This window comes from Poecile atricapillus, chromosome 1 (genome assembly GCF_030490865.1).
Source record: "Poecile atricapillus isolate bPoeAtr1 chromosome 1, bPoeAtr1.hap1, whole genome shotgun sequence".
Classification (NCBI taxonomy): domain Eukaryota; kingdom Metazoa; phylum Chordata; class Aves; order Passeriformes; family Paridae; genus Poecile; species Poecile atricapillus.
This window is the reverse complement of record NC_081249.1, coordinates 5,205,417-5,218,169: the sequence shown is the minus strand read 5'-3', so window position 1 is coordinate 5,218,169 and position 12,753 is coordinate 5,205,417. Positions and strand designations below refer to the sequence as shown.

Here is a 12,753-nt window from a genome sequence, read left to right as displayed (position 1 = left end):
AGTGATTATTGTCACCCTAGTTAAATGTTAACAACTGGGATGAGAAAAGACCTTTGTCCTACAGATAAATTCAGAGGTGTTACAAGGTTGTTGCACTGGAAATAAGGGACTTCATCTCAGCATTGAAAGTAGTAAACATTCTCAGTTAGCCTGCATAGTTCATGTTTGAAAGAAAGAACAGTACCATACTAATTGGTGCAAGCTTTTAATACCAATCAGCTTGTAACCTTTTCAATTTAATTTTAGGTATTTTCATGCAAAAGATGCCTGGCTCTGTAGAACACCTACGTGAAGCCACGTGAACGTCTATAATTCAGTGCAGTTCAAAGCTGTGGGAGCTGCTGAGCATTCACAATTTTCTCCTCAGTAGAAACAGTTAGATAAGTACATAAATAAAAATGTAGGCTTAGAAATGTATTTTTTTTCTGCCTTTTGCATGCAGTTGGATGAAGCTGGATGGCCTGTCCTAGCTCAGTGTTTTATGAAGGTGCAGCCATCAGGCAGCACCTGATGCTTCCTGCATGGGTGGAAAAGGCAGCCTGAAGCACAGGTCAAGGAGTCAATCACCATGCAGGGTGGAGAAACGACAGAATTTGTAGAATTTTATCCTACAGCTGGTAGGATAAAATGAAAGACTGTAAATAAAGGGGAGATTCCTGTACTTTTTGTCCACTGCAAGCCAGGATCTCCTTGGCTCTGGATGATGCCCAGCAACCCTAAAATGGGTGCTGTGTCCTCTGCAAGCAAAGGAGCTGGGAAGAGTCACTGCCCCTGGAGATCTGCCCCTGGCAGCACAAACAGCAGGCAAGAGGAGAAGGAGGATTAAAGTCTTGAGTGAGGGGGAGAAAGAAATTACAGCCTGGAAGAAATGAAATCGTCCTTTATGACACACACGGCCCCGCGGTGAACTTCTAGGAACTTTTAGGTGTTTTACACCTGTGACCCCATAACCTTTGGGAGCATGTTCCTTCAGCTCTTCCCCACAGTAAGAAATCACCTCCCTGCAGCCAGTCCTGCAGGCACCAGTGAGTCCAGCTGCCCTGGGCAGCACTGGGGAGTGGTGGGAGTGGAGGAGCTGCTGGGGAAGCACCAAATTCCCAGTGTGAGCATGGTTTGGTGGATGCTAAAGCTGCTGCCTGCACAGCTCCCTGTGCCCTAGCCCTGCCTTGGCTGCCCACCACACTCCACAGAGCCCAAGGGCAGCAGGGATCCCAGCCACAATCATGAGTTTCCATGGCTGTTTCAAAGCCTGGCAAGGAAAAGTGGTGGAAAACACTTCTAACAGGTATTTTAGGGGGTTGTTTTTTAATATAATTCTGCCTGAAATGAATAAATTGTTTTTGGAAGGGAAGTAATAGCTCAAACACATAAGCACTGCTCTGAATGCTCATTTCATTTAGCTTGATCGGTAAAGAAAATGAATTTTCGAGCTTTCAAGTTTGTTCTGGCTTTTGGGGTTTTTGGTGGGGAATTTGCTCATCAAAAGGGAAATCTTTCCACCTTCCTAAAGGGGTGTTCAGTGCCCCAAGCCTGTTGGTGATTAAGGTGTGTTTTGTCAATACCCTGAATAACAAGCTGTAATTTTGGCCAGCCCTGAAGTAGTAGCATCAGCACTGAGGGACAAATTGGCTTCCAGGGCTTACCCAGGGCAGCTGCAAACTGGGCATTCCAGAAGGCATGGCTTGAGCACACAAATTTGAGGAGGATTTTTGTTTTTGTGTTGATTTTCTCATGCCATTTTCCAGCCTGGAGTTTTTCCCAGCTGTCCGGAACCCAGGACACCATCACTGGGCTGAGAACAAGGTTGGGATTTTTTTTTTTAATATAATGACAGAGCTGCTATAAATGCCCATCAGTGTGGAGTTTTAGGGCAGAGGATCTGCTGGATCTGCCAGCCAGGCTGTAACTGTGCTTCTACACAGTTTGGAAAACAGAGATTTTTCCTCAGAGACTTTATAGCAAACGTTGGCTGTGACAACACCGGTTTGCATTTTCCAAACCCTCCTGGTTCTAAGTTTGTCTTGCAACAGAGCCAAGAGTGATGTTACAAAAATGTCTACAGATAACTGCTTTATGTGTGTGCTTGTGCCTGAGTACACCTGTGATTTCTGATTATGTGCCAAAATAGCCAGAAAGCTTTTTTATGTGTGTATGGGTTTGAGTTCTCACTAACCAAGAGCCAGATTTGCTGCACCACAATGTCTGACCTGCTGGTTTCAGCTCCTTCATGTATGAGAACATGCAATAAGTGGGTTTGGCCAGAAGTTATTATTTTCTGATAATGGGAACTGCTGGTTTTTGCATCCAAAAAACCACAAGGTGCTTTACCAAGGTGTGTCTCCCAGTTTGAAAGGAGAGGGAAGCCCTGGCTTGCTGACCTGCTCTAGAAGGTATTTGAAGCCAGTGGCAGATCTATAGATTTTTTATTAAAACTTTCTGGGGTTTTTTTGTGCTATCACAGCATTCACACACACAACTCCAATTACCCATTTTTTCAGAGTCCAAACAACATCTCTGCCTAGGCATGGCCCTGGAGAGCTGAGAGAAAGGAGAGATCACCTGCTGCTCTGCCATCTTGCCTAGAAAAGGAGCATCCAAGCTCTTTAATTTTAAACACGCTCCAGAAAGTTCTTGCTGTATTTTTCTGGTACTAAAAAATCCAGTTGGCAAGGATGCTGTGTGGAACAGGGTGCTACATACAGAAGGGTGGCTCAGGAGGCTCCAGAGCAACCTCTTGGGCAGTAATGCTTTTGAGTTGGGAGTCAGAGCAGCAGCTGCATGGCCCTACATGAGGCTCCTTTCATATAAACTCTTCCTGTGGGCTGGTGGTTGAGTGTTTCCCATCCCTGACAGGCATGTTCCTTTGTTTTAGAGCCACAGGTAAGTCAAGGGGATGGGAAACAGGCAAATACGGGGAGATTTTGCATTAGTGGGGTAGATTGGCCCACTCTGCTCTCTCACAGAAGTTTTTACAGTATGACAAGGGAACAAAAGCAGTGTATGTGCTCTTAATCCCACAGAGCAGCCATGAAGGTAAGACTTGCTCTTCAGGTGTTTTTAGGGAGAAGTTTGCAGCAAAAACCTGCTGTTTAAAATGGGAAAATCGAACACTGCATGAACAGTGCTTCTCCTGGCAGGCTCAAACTCCCACGTGGAGTAGATGCTGTTATTGCTGCCCAGAGGCAGCTCTGAGATGAACAATTCCATGTACAGACACTCCTGTGGCATTACAGGACTCCTGTATTAACAGACATAAAACTTCCCTTGTAAATTGGCTGCTGTGGGGGTACTCACATTTTAAAAAAGCTGTTTCTCTCCTAAGACATGCAGCCCCAGTTTGATCTGATTATGAAGCCATACTAAAAAGCAGAGTAATGGGCTGTGGGATCTCACAGCTTTAAAAAAAATAAAGAAGTAAAATCCCAGGGCTCATCATTAGTTTCCCAGGCTAAATGGTGTGGAATTGTTATAACCCATTTCCTGTTCAGCTTTGATCACAAGTCCAGGGTAGCAGTGCAAGGCTGGGATGCACCTGGCTCTGTCATGATGCTGAAAGCTGGAACATAGAGAGTTCATGTAGAGGTCTCTGTAAGACACCTACTGTAAACTGAAACAACACTGAGACACAATACCCACTCGTATTCATTGGAATAGGGGGAGAAAAGATTAAATCACACTCGAGACATCTGTCTCCCTGCCTCAAAAAACTTCATTCTCTTGCTAAGTCTGGTTTTAAAATGTCACCTTGAAAATGTGTGACATTTTAATGGGCTGATTGCCAAGATTCTCAAATCCTTTAATTAGCATATGAATCATAATGTTAAATATTGTGGGAAAAGCATAAGAAACTAGTATTATGAGAGAATGCCTTGCATATCCCTTGGTTAAACATATCTTGGGAGGACTGTCACATAGAAATTTAATATTACAAAGACAAGTGAGATTTAAAAAATACTGTGGTATTCCCATTTATGCCATTAGCTGGTTGTGATTACATGTTTGTTTTTTCAAATTTCACAGCTGCCTGTGAAAGCAGGCTGGGTGTTGTCTGTTCTTCCAATAACCCTCACAGCACATTTTACAGCATCACTGCAGTCACTGCTTCAGCCCTGAGGATGGGTTGCATTCCCTTTTTCCACGTTTCTGACACAGCTCCAAAAAAATTCAGAAGGATTTATCAATGCCATTTGTTCATCACTCTCCAGTAAACAGTTTTTTGGTTGCTCCTAAAAATGGTGGGGACCAAAACAAACCATCAATTCCCAAAAATCCTTTCAGTTTCCAGAGAAAGCCAAAGAGCCTGCACTGTGCAAGAAGCTCCTTTGTGCCAGGGTCCATGGCTAGGCTGGTGGGAGTTAAGCACATGGATAAATACTTGCTGGATTAGGGTTTGTGGTTAGAGAAAATGCTTCCAGCTGAAACAAAACTTCCTGTAAGGATCTGACTCTTCAGGAGTTCTAGTGGGAGGAGGGTGCAGTCGAGTTTGTACAGCAGGTTTTCTCATCTAATGTGAGCAGCTCAGTGCAGGAGCTGGCAAGGCCTAAGCGATTGTTCATGGCTCCTGCACAGCTCATCTGCTCTGGGAGCTGATTTGTGACGGAAATCCGCTTGAATGGAGACAGGAAATTCGATTTACTTGTGCAAAAGTAGTGAAGGACGCCACAGCGGAACAATCCGGGTCACAACGTACTTTGGATTGTAAGATTTAGGAAAGCAACAGGGCACAAACCACATAATTCAGGTTCAAGCATCAGAAGTTTGAGGTTAATCAAAACTATGGGGGAGTTCATCCATTCATGAAGATGTCTGTGTGAGTTGGAGCTGACCCTGTGCTTGGATCTTTCCATTTCCCTTGGGATCTGCCCAAATCCAGGGATCAGAGCCCTTTCCAGTTTGCAGCAGAAAGCCCAAAACCACATACAAAAAGCTGTTTAAAGGAGGAGGCAGGAGCAGACAGAACCAGCTGTCTGTCCTGGCTCTCTGGAAACTTCCAGGGAGGAACAGAGTAGAGTGATGAAGTTTTGAGGTAATCTGGATCTCCCTGAGAGACTGGAGAGTAACTGAAATGAGAGTTTTGTGCAAATGAAAGAGACCCAACACAGGAAATGGCACTGGGGGAGAAAAGAGAGTTCAACTCAGGATTAACGTGCAGAAACAACAGGAGGACAAACCCGAGTTTCCAGAGCAGGAGGCAGGATTTGCTGTTCAGGGTTGGAAATAGAGAGCTGCCAGAGAGGCTGAGCTGCCTAAGGTGTTTCCTGGTCCCCTCCTGCTCATCTCTCTGACAAACCAGCTGCAGCTTTGGGGAGCCAAGGGGAACCTGAGCAACATCCATGCCTGTGACTTCCAGCGTGGGAGATGCCAGCATGCCAGGATGCATGGAATCCCTGGTCCCTGCAGCCACGCCATGGCAGGGCCTGCAACCCTCAGGGAGGACAACCTTTCCCAGCTGGGAGAAGCCAGGTGAGCAGCACTGCTGTGGCTTGATTCTCGTGGGGGGTTTATTCCAGCTTCCCCTTTGTGCACAGGAATCGATCCCAGCACTGTCTGCTCACACAGGCAGAGCCTGGCTCCCAACCATCACAAAACCATCAATGGAAGTGAAGATCTTCATGGTGTACCACAGGAATAATTCTAAGGCTTCTTCTCCAAGGAAAACCATCCCTCCCCTCTCCTGTACAACCCCTTCCCTTGTATTCATTATTGGTCTTTAGGAACATGGACAGTTCTCATGTGAACACACACAGAAAATGAAATAATAGCACCCATTTCTGTAGAAGAATATATTATTTAGCAGATCAGTTTAAAAGTAAAAAAAAAAAAAAAACAAACCAAAAAAACCATCTGTACATCTTTGAAGGTGTCTCTTGCTGGGTTTTTTGCATCAACAAGGATAAAAATGTGTCTGCACCATGGCTTTTTCAGCTTTGTTCTCCCTTCTTTGCTCGTGCTGAAGGATCCCATGGTGTCCAGCTGTACCAGGCCACAAAACAACCCTGCAACCCCACTAAGGTTTCTTCTGATTTCTTCTAGTGTAGAAAAAAAAAAAAAAAAAAAAAAAAAGTTGCATCCACTATGCTGGGCTTCTGAATGTACTGTGAACACTATAAAATTCAGAGAATAATGAGGAGAAATGTGTCATTAGGGCCTACCAGGCAAACAAAAATGTCTGCCAGGACCCCTGTCAGTGTATAAGCATCTGGTGAGCTATGCTGTGATTAGCATACTGCTGTACACATGTAGGGAGTATCTGGACTAAAACAGCTCCTGGTGCCAGGGTATTGTTTCCCAGAAAAGGCTCCTTAGCTAAACTCTGATTTGTCTCTACAGACTGCGGGCAGCGGGGTCACCAAAAGCAGATCCGCTGAAGGTCGGAGCTGTGCTGCAGCCTGGGCAGTGTCCGCAGGGAGAATCCTGCTGGGAGGCTGTTGTGGGAATGCTGGAGCCCAGGGAATCCTGCCAGGAGGCTGTGGTGAGAATTCAGGAGTCTGGGAAATCCTTCCAGGAGGCTGTGGAGGGAATGCCAGAGTCTGGGGAGCCCGCGGTGTCCGACGGCAGCAGCGCCTGTGTGAGGAGGCTGCAGGCTGTGGATCCATCCCTGCCACCTCTCCCTCTATGGTCCCACTTGGATTTTGACGTAGCCACCACCTCTGCTTGGCTAATACAGCAGTTCCCAAACCAGAGGAGCCTCAAGGCTTGTGGTTCATTTGTTCAAAGGCTGTTTCCTCTCACTTTTCGGAACTGCCGGTCGTCAAACCTTCACTTTTCTGTTTCTGCAGCTGGAATGAAGAGCAGAACAGGATTAATTCCCCCTGACTCACACTCACAGCGCTGCTTTCCAGGGCTGCTGTGAGTCCCACGCTCAGCTCTCCACAAGGCATGTGCAACATTTCCTGGGAAATAATAGGCAGCAGCTTGGAATATCACAGGCATTGTTTCATCCAAACAGCTCTGGATGAATGTCCTGGGTAAAGAGAGCTCAGTCTCATCAGCTATTGTACTAGGCTCTCAGATTATTAATTAAGCTCTCTTGTTTCAGGATATTTCTGAACTAAAGCAGCTCCTATTTTTTGAGACCTCTTGTGCCAATACACAATAATTAAAGCTCCATCAGTTTGTATGAAAATGCTGCTTTGACAGCTTCTGTAAACCAGAAGTAAAATCTCAGCTCAACTTGAAAGATGAGTAAGACTCAGAAAGTCTGGCAGTCATATTTGAGTTATTTTGCCCTCGTTTGAGAAGTGCTCCTGTCTAAATGGAAAAAATGTATAAAAGACTTTGTTCTCTTAAAATTTAGTGCCCTCAGAACCGGTGCTCTTTGATCAACAAGCCTCAGTACTTGAGCTGCTGAGGGGCTTTTCCTCCAAAATACTTGTGAGGAGATGGGAGCTACAGCAAAGCTACTGTTCCACTCGTGGATGGTCAAGTGAAGGAACCTTCATTACCCACATTTCAAACAATATCAGCACAACTGGTGCTCCAGGGCACTTCCCAACTTATTTTAACATTGGAGTGGCTGATAGTACCCTGCCTACATGATGCATTTTTTCACGTCAGAAAACTCCCTGCTCTCTGATGCCATTTGGGCAGGTTTTGTCATGGATCTTGGCAGGGAAAAGAGGCACTGGAAGAGGTGTGCAAGAAAAGGAGGGCAGGACCATTGTCACAGGCTGCAGGGAGCTGGACCAGCACTCTGACTGCTGCCCTGGGCAGTGGTCTCTGCCCTGCCAGGCTCCCGAGGCAAAGCAGACATGCTGAGAGACAGCAAATGCTGTTACCTGGAATTCCCACCTCCCCTGAGCCTTACAAAATGAGAGATGCTCTGTACAGGGCTTCTCTGGTTGTGTGTTTAACCCTCCTGGGTGCTTTGCATGACAGAGTGATTCCTCATAAAATTCCAAGCACATCCTTGATGACACACATGTGGCTGGAAGTTCCTTCCCAGAAAATAAACTCATGCACTGGTGCTGCAGGGCCTTGAACTGCCCAACCCCAGAACATTTTGCTGCAGTGTAACTCCGGCAAATTCCTTCTCAAGGGAGGCCAGATCCCTCCAGGGAGAGGTGTTTGCCAATGTGCTCCCTTCAGGGGGTAATCCCTGGGGTCTGTGCCTCTCAAGCAGCTCCTTTCCCATGTCCACACTTGTGTGGCTCCTGGTGGCTCCTGCAAGGACATGTTTTTACTGTCGGTGGCACACACCTCTCTCCAGCCTGGTGTAATGAATGTGTTTCTCAGGATAATGATTATGCCACGAGCATTCCCACTGTTTCAGAATTAAGCTGCCGTTAATTATAATGTTTGGCTTATTCAATTATAATGTTTGCTGTATCAAGGAGATAATTGGAGTTTTACCTCTTTCATAGCGTCATCTATCTGTTTTAACCCCTCATAGTGGTCCCTGGATTCCCACAGAGGCTGGAGCATCACCTCCTCCACTTCTGGAAATAGCTAGGTGGAAACAAGAGAAAGAATATCAGCATTTCCTTTTGCATTCCTTCACTTGCTGCATTATTTAACTGTACATGCTGAAAACGGGGTAGCAGGCAGGGTGTGGAAGGTACATCCCCATTTCCTGGGATAACTAAACACCTGGTGGGGCAAGCACTGAAGCTCTGCTTTCCCCCTCTTTGGTTTCTGGCCCTGGGTGACTTTACCTTGGTCACTGTTTCAAACATGGGGATGAGGACGAACTTGAGGAATCCGATCTGTGCCGTCGGTTTGGTCACTTTGTCGCGGTCCATGAACGGTGCCACTGGGAGCCCCTCAGATTTTTCTCGATCACTCTGGAACAAACCCAGAGAAAACAAATACTAATCCTGCCTAGGAGGCTGTGAGGAGAGTGATTTAGCAGATCAGTAGCCCTCAGATACAGACCAGAGAGGTACTTGAAGATAGCACAGAATAGTGATGTGCTTCCCTCAGGCCAATGTCTCTGCTTTGTGGAAAGCAACAGCTGAATAAAGAGAATTCTGTTCAGTTGTTTCTGCTCAGCACCAGCATCAAAGTGTTCACCTCCAGGCTTATAGGGTGGCTGACTCTCTTTGCAAACCCACTGGACTTGTGAGGTAAAATATATCAGAGCATTCAGAAAGCTGGTAATGGCTCTTGCTGCTCTCAAAAGAAGGAATAGTTTTGTGATTTCCTCATCGTTCTCCTGAGATTGATTATTTTCAGGTATTCAACCAGAAATTGTGTCTTCTTCTTTACTAATGATTAAAAGAAAAAATCAGTTGCATTCATTTGCTTACTGAGCAGGTCCTTTTGCTGGCATCCTTCTCTGACTTTCTGTAACAGAAGCTTTCCATGGAATCAGAGAATAGTTTGGGTTGGAAAGGACCTTAAAGATCACCCAGTTCCAACCCCCTGCCATGGGCAGGAAAACTTCCACTAAACCAGGTAGTTCAGAGCTAGAACTGGACTGGGCTGACAGACAGTGAAGCACATGGAGGATTTGGAAATAGCAGAAAATTGTGAAATTGTGCAATTGCATCTCTCCCTCACTCTTACCTGCATAAAATACTCCTCCAGTAAGCAATCTACCCAGGGCTCTGCTACTTCCATCGGGCGGACTTCGTTGGAGATGTCACAGCATTTTATCAGTACCATCTTCAGCTGAAAGAAGATTACACTTTAATGCTGCAGTCCTAAAGCCAGCCCTCTTCCCCCTTTCCACAACCCCTGTCCTTCCAAAGAACGGGGAGGCAAGGCTTTCAACCAGAAAGGCCAATTTCAGGATTAAACCAGAGGTCTTAAATGATCTGGATCCTCTTCCCCTCTCTCAGTTGCTCTGTGTAAATCACTTATCCCCTCTCTGCCTTGGTTTCCCCCCTCTGCAGCACTGGGATGTGTCACAGTGGGACATGGACTTTGCTGCTGCATGAACAGATTCAGTCACAAGTGACCATTAAGTTTTTTTCTGGAACACTCAGAGGCAGCTGGGAAAATATTTCCCTGGAAATCAAAATCAACTTCACTGGGAAATAGAGGAGACAAGAGAGTTAACCCTTATGGATTTTTTTTGCCTCACAGTAAAGGACGATAAGAATTTGTGGCCTAATAGAAAATTTTTTAATTTTCCTGATGGGACTTCAGGATTTCTAAAGCTGGAATTTAATATATTATGCTCTATTTAATATAGAGCACTTCCACATTTTAATTATTTTTTGGTGGGGAAATATATAGGAATATAGGAAGGATACTTTTTTGAAAATATACACTAAATCTTGGTTTTTAAACAAACAAACGTTAATCAACAAGATTTCACTCCATGAACAGAAAAATAACAATCCACAAAACCTCCTTACACAGGTCATGTGTTCTTCGTTTGTGTAATCAAAGTTTTCCATTTTTTCCTTGAAAGAGTCCAGTATTTCTGCATGTCTCGCCATGTCTGTAGCCAGGATTAACGTAATTATCCCCTAGCAAAGAAAACATGTTCACGTATTAACTTGACATTCCTTACAAAGTCTGCTATTGCTGAGCCAAGTAGGGTCTGTCTTGCACACAAAATGCCTCAGATGCACTGAATTGCTCATGCTGGAAGGGGAAGTTTCTGACTTGGAGCTGCCAAGGAAATGGGAAGAGGGTTATAGAGAGTTTGTGGTACATGAGGGTTTTATGTGATATTCCTGAGGTTTTTCCTTTTTGATTGACTAATTGTAGAAAAGCAAACTGTACAACAGGATGTTGAAAGCCACACTCTGGCTGCCAAGATCCACCTTCATCTCCTTGGAAGGCGCTGTGGGTTTTGCTGCTGACTCTTAGTGGCCCTGAGACAAAAACCATGATGTGAATGCCAGCAGTGCCCATCCTCTTTGGATTAAGGGCTTTGCTCTGAATCCTCCTTCTGTGCAGTTTATGATGGGAAAACGTGGTTAATTTAAAGCTGTGGTTTTTCATACAGAACAGTCCAGTTTGGGCCCGTGCCAGTTTCCCACAGACTGGCAGAATCAGGAACTCCAAGCAGCCCTTTTACTGCTTCTTCACTCAGTGTGTAAGGAAGGTGTTACGTGGAAGTTAAGACTGAATTTTGGCCCTTAGAGCCCTAATGGGAAATGTAACATTGTTCAGTGCCTCAGAGATAACTCTGAGGACTCCCAGTGCACCAGGGCCTCTTCCAACAGCACAAGTGCTCTGCTGTTGCAAATCTTTTCCCCTTTTGAAGCCCCTCTTAAAATTTAATACAGTGTTCCCTTAAAGCATAAACTTCTGCCGTGAGAGCTTAATCCTTCCCCAGTCAGAGCTAATTGGCTCCTCCAACAATAGAAATATCTACCCCCAGAATGTCATAGGCTTGAATAGTCAGGATGTAGTCATTATTCCTCAGCAACACATTCCAGGGAGTGCTGCTGTGGAAATTTTCCAAGAATCCCTCTCGGATCCTTCCAGCACGAGGGGCTTTTTGAGCCGTGTCCTTCGGGGAGGATGGATCACTCTCACCCTGGAGCAAGGCAGCCCGTGCGTGTTCACGGCCTCAGGAACGGCGTGAGCAGGAGCAGCACTCCTACCTGTCTTATCTGTTTGAACTGGTCCTGGTCCACGTTGGAGAAAATGTTGAATTCAGGCTGGGAGATGATCTGGAAGGCCACGGCGCAGTGGTGGTTCTCCAGCGGGGAGATGTCGTTGTAGCGCACGGCCAGCTCCGTCCGCGCGTTGATCTGGTAGCTGAGGGCAGGGAGAGCCGTGAGGAAAAAACTCCTGCAGACACCCGCCAGCTGCTCCAAACCACGCTGCTTCCTCTTGCTTACATTCTTTTCAGTGTTTATTCAATTAGCTGCAGCTTTGGGTTTTTTTGGTGGTTGGTATTAAATCAGATTTTCAGAGAAAATAGATATTACTTTAATGTAATCTCAGGCGCTGATTGCCCTCAGTGGATGAACATTTACCCAAACGGGTTTTCTTCCTTTAAATTTTACCACATTTCTAGTTTAAAATGACACAGAACAAAACCAGAAGGAACATTTTGGGTTTAATTCAACCCCCACTAATGGCAAATGCAGAGATTCTCACTGATCCCAGTCAGAACTGGGTTCTGCCCTCATTTAATGAATGGTTACAAATAAAAGAGATTCTCTCTCTTTCACAGGCACACAAAAGTGTCCGTGGGCCAACAGCAGTAATTTCCTCACATGAAAGTAAACAGAGTAAAGTACACTTTAGGATTTATAATGATGAAATAAAGTGTAAGGTAAATCCTCCTTTGCATTTTACTGTAATTATTCCATTATAATAATTTATAGCTCTGTTACCAGCTGTAAAGTATTTCACCTTCTTTTTTCACAGGAGCTGGGGGGAAAACTGTTCAAATAGAAATCTGAAAAAAAAACTATTTTCCTTACAGAACCAAGGACAGATGGCAAACCCTGACCCAGACCCAAGCTCTGCTTTGGCCCACGTGAGTGACCAGCAGGACCTCGGGAAAAGGTCAGGCTGTGAGAAGGAAAACCTGATCTGCCAAAAAATGCCAAGCAGTGTTACCTTCCCAATGGATTTTAAGGGAAGAGAAAGCAAGAGAACAGACTCACGTATTGTTATAGCCTGGATGGTCCAAGTCATGGCACACTGCTGCAGTCATGAGAATCAAAATGTCAATTTGGGAAAATTTCTCCTGTAAAATAGAAAACATGAATGTAGTATTATGATTTCTACTTCCCCTACCCCTGTAAATTAAAAGAAATAAAGAAACCAGACATATTTACTTTTTAAAGAAATGCAAATCTGAGCAAAATGAAGCATTTTGCCTTAGATGAATTT

General features: G+C 45.1%; 1 protein-coding gene across 3 annotated transcripts in view; it reads right to left on the bottom strand.

The window, feature by feature from the left end:
- Positions 1-5,768: 5,768 nt before the first annotated feature.
- The window catches only part of PDE9A (phosphodiesterase 9A), a 53,624-nt gene continuing 46,639 nt past the window's right edge, over positions 5,769-12,753 (bottom strand). For all 3 annotated transcript variants that reach the window (XM_058853667.1, XM_058853648.1, XM_058853656.1), the window contains 7 exons: positions 12,525-12,607; positions 11,508-11,664; positions 10,305-10,418; positions 9,508-9,612; positions 8,655-8,783; positions 8,353-8,448; positions 5,769-6,779 (listed from right to left, as the gene is read on the bottom strand). In XM_058853667.1, the coding sequence (XP_058709650.1) occupies positions 6,729-6,779; positions 8,353-8,448; positions 8,655-8,783; positions 9,508-9,612; positions 10,305-10,418; positions 11,508-11,664; positions 12,525-12,607 (735 nt within the window). In that variant the 3' untranslated portion in view covers positions 5,769-6,728. The remainder of the gene's footprint in view (positions 6,780-8,352; positions 8,449-8,654; positions 8,784-9,507; positions 9,613-10,304; positions 10,419-11,507; positions 11,665-12,524; positions 12,608-12,753) is intronic.